The 1,850-nt window shown below is 66.2% G+C and overlaps 1 protein-coding gene across 1 annotated transcript in view; it reads left to right on the plus strand.

Annotated features, from left to right (window-relative positions):
- Positions 1–213: 213 nt before the first annotated feature.
- The window catches only part of PLCH2 (phospholipase C eta 2), a 66,570-nt gene continuing 64,933 nt past the window's right edge, over positions 214–1,850 (plus strand). Inside the window, exons 1-2 of the mRNA XM_044914372.1 lie at positions 214–358; positions 1,517–1,778. Coding sequence (XP_044770307.1) covers positions 1,697–1,778 — 82 coding nt within the window. The 5' untranslated portion in view covers positions 214–358; positions 1,517–1,696. The remainder of the gene's footprint in view (positions 359–1,516; positions 1,779–1,850) is intronic.

Genomic DNA, 1,850 nt, shown 5'->3' on the forward strand with positions numbered 1-1,850 from the left:
GGGTTGGTGGTGAGGGGCTCAGCTCACACGGCAAGGTGCATCGGGGCTCATGCCAATGGCTGACCTCATGGTCCTTAACGGCCGTGCCCTGGCTTGTGGTGTGGTGCTGTTGCCTAATTAGGTTCTACTGTGCCAGCCCTGCCGAGCCCCACGCCCGACCTGTGCTTACAGACGTGTCCAGGCACGGATCCTGGGCTGCTATTGCGGCAGGAAGCTGCAGTGCCTGCCCGGGAACCCGGCAGTAGCCGGCTGGGACGGTGGCAGGAGCTTGTCCTGGCCTCGTGGGCTGCGCGGCCGAGGGGCTGCAGCGATCCGGCTGCCTTGGGCGAACCTGCGCCGGGAGACCCCACACCTGCTGGTGAGCCTGGATCCGGGGTGTCCAGCGGGGTGACTGGGAGCTGAGGGTGGGCCTGTGAAGGGCTGTAGCGGGCAGAGCCGGGCTGGGGCTGGAAGGAACCCGTGAGTCCTGGGTGCCCTGGCCTTTGGGCCGCCTGGTCTCTCCCCATGCTCTTCTGAGGCACGGGACCCCAGAGAGCTCCTGGCCGGCAAATTCTAGGTCTGCTGGAGGGAGTAGTCTAGGTGGAGGCCTGGGGGCTGGAGCATGCCAGGATGAGGGAGGGACAGACTCCCGGGAGATTGGAGGACGCCCCAGGGGCCTGGGCTTCAAGAAAGTCATGTGCTAAGGCTGACCCATGGGGACCTGGGGAGAGGGGGTTGCCGCGGGGAGCCTGGGCCTGCCCACCTTCAGTCGTTCTTCCTACTTGGGCAGAGCGTGGCTCTGGGTGTCTGGAGGGCCCAGGTCTCCTGATGTCTACCCCAGGGCTAGGCCCCGAAGCTCTGTCCTGGGTCCACTGGTCTCCCACCCCGGCCTCTGCAGCCTCTCTCTGGCCCCCAGGAGGAGGAAGTCCCTGGAAGGAGCCAGCCAGGGGTGTGAGGAGGGGCTGGATGGACAGAGTGGGGGCTCCAAGCAGGAGAGGAACCTGAGCAGAGGCCACTGTGGCTGAGACTGGGGGGAGCACAAAGAGGCGGGCAGAGCCTGGGGCCCCGTCATCAGGGGTTTGGAGAACAAAGTGGCTCGATCCCCTGCACAGACCGTCAGGTGGCCGAGAGGGCCCGAGCCCCAGGGCTGGGGGTGACGGCGCAGGGGGAGCCGAGGGCTGTGGACAGGGCGAGGGGGCAGTCTCCTCGGGTTGCTCCTGGGCTCCGGGCCGCCCCCCCCCGACCCCGTGGCCCACAGCACGTGAGCACCTCCTTCACAGCAGAAGGCTGAGTTCTGTGGAATGATGCCTGTTTTGCCTTTGAACTTCCTAAAGCCCTGGAAAAGTCCCAGCCCGGGGCAACAGTCACACTTTGGTGATGGAGCCGTTGCTATGGTGACTGGCCCTCCCCTGGGTGGGCTGTTTATCTCTGAGGGGTGTTGAGCTGGGCTGCCCTACAGCAGCCCCCCGGAATCCCACCCCGGTGTCGGCCTGCATGTCTGGCCAGGCCTCACGCCCCTGCCCTGCTCTCTCTCTAGGTGTGTGATGAGCCACAGGTCCAGCTTCTACTCCAGAGGGGGACACCGGGGGCCCCGGGGACAGAGGGACCTCAGAGCGGCTTCTTCCGGCCTCCTGTGGGTGGCTGGCCCCAGCTGGTGACCCAGGCCAGCCCCGTCTCTCGCCTGTTGCCCCCACCGCCGAGAGCCCTCCACCCCTCCATGATGGCTCCCCCTCCAGAGGACCCGGGACCCAATCTGAGGAGTGGACAGTCTTTCCTGAACATCAATATTCTGCCTGTGGGTGAGTGAGGCCTCTGGTCGGACACGGATGTGGTCCTGAGTCCAGCCCTCCGACCTGGGAGAGGGAGCTCTG

This window comes from Neomonachus schauinslandi, chromosome 4 (genome assembly GCF_002201575.2).
Source record: "Neomonachus schauinslandi chromosome 4, ASM220157v2, whole genome shotgun sequence".
In the NCBI taxonomy this organism is placed as follows: domain Eukaryota; kingdom Metazoa; phylum Chordata; class Mammalia; order Carnivora; family Phocidae; genus Neomonachus; species Neomonachus schauinslandi.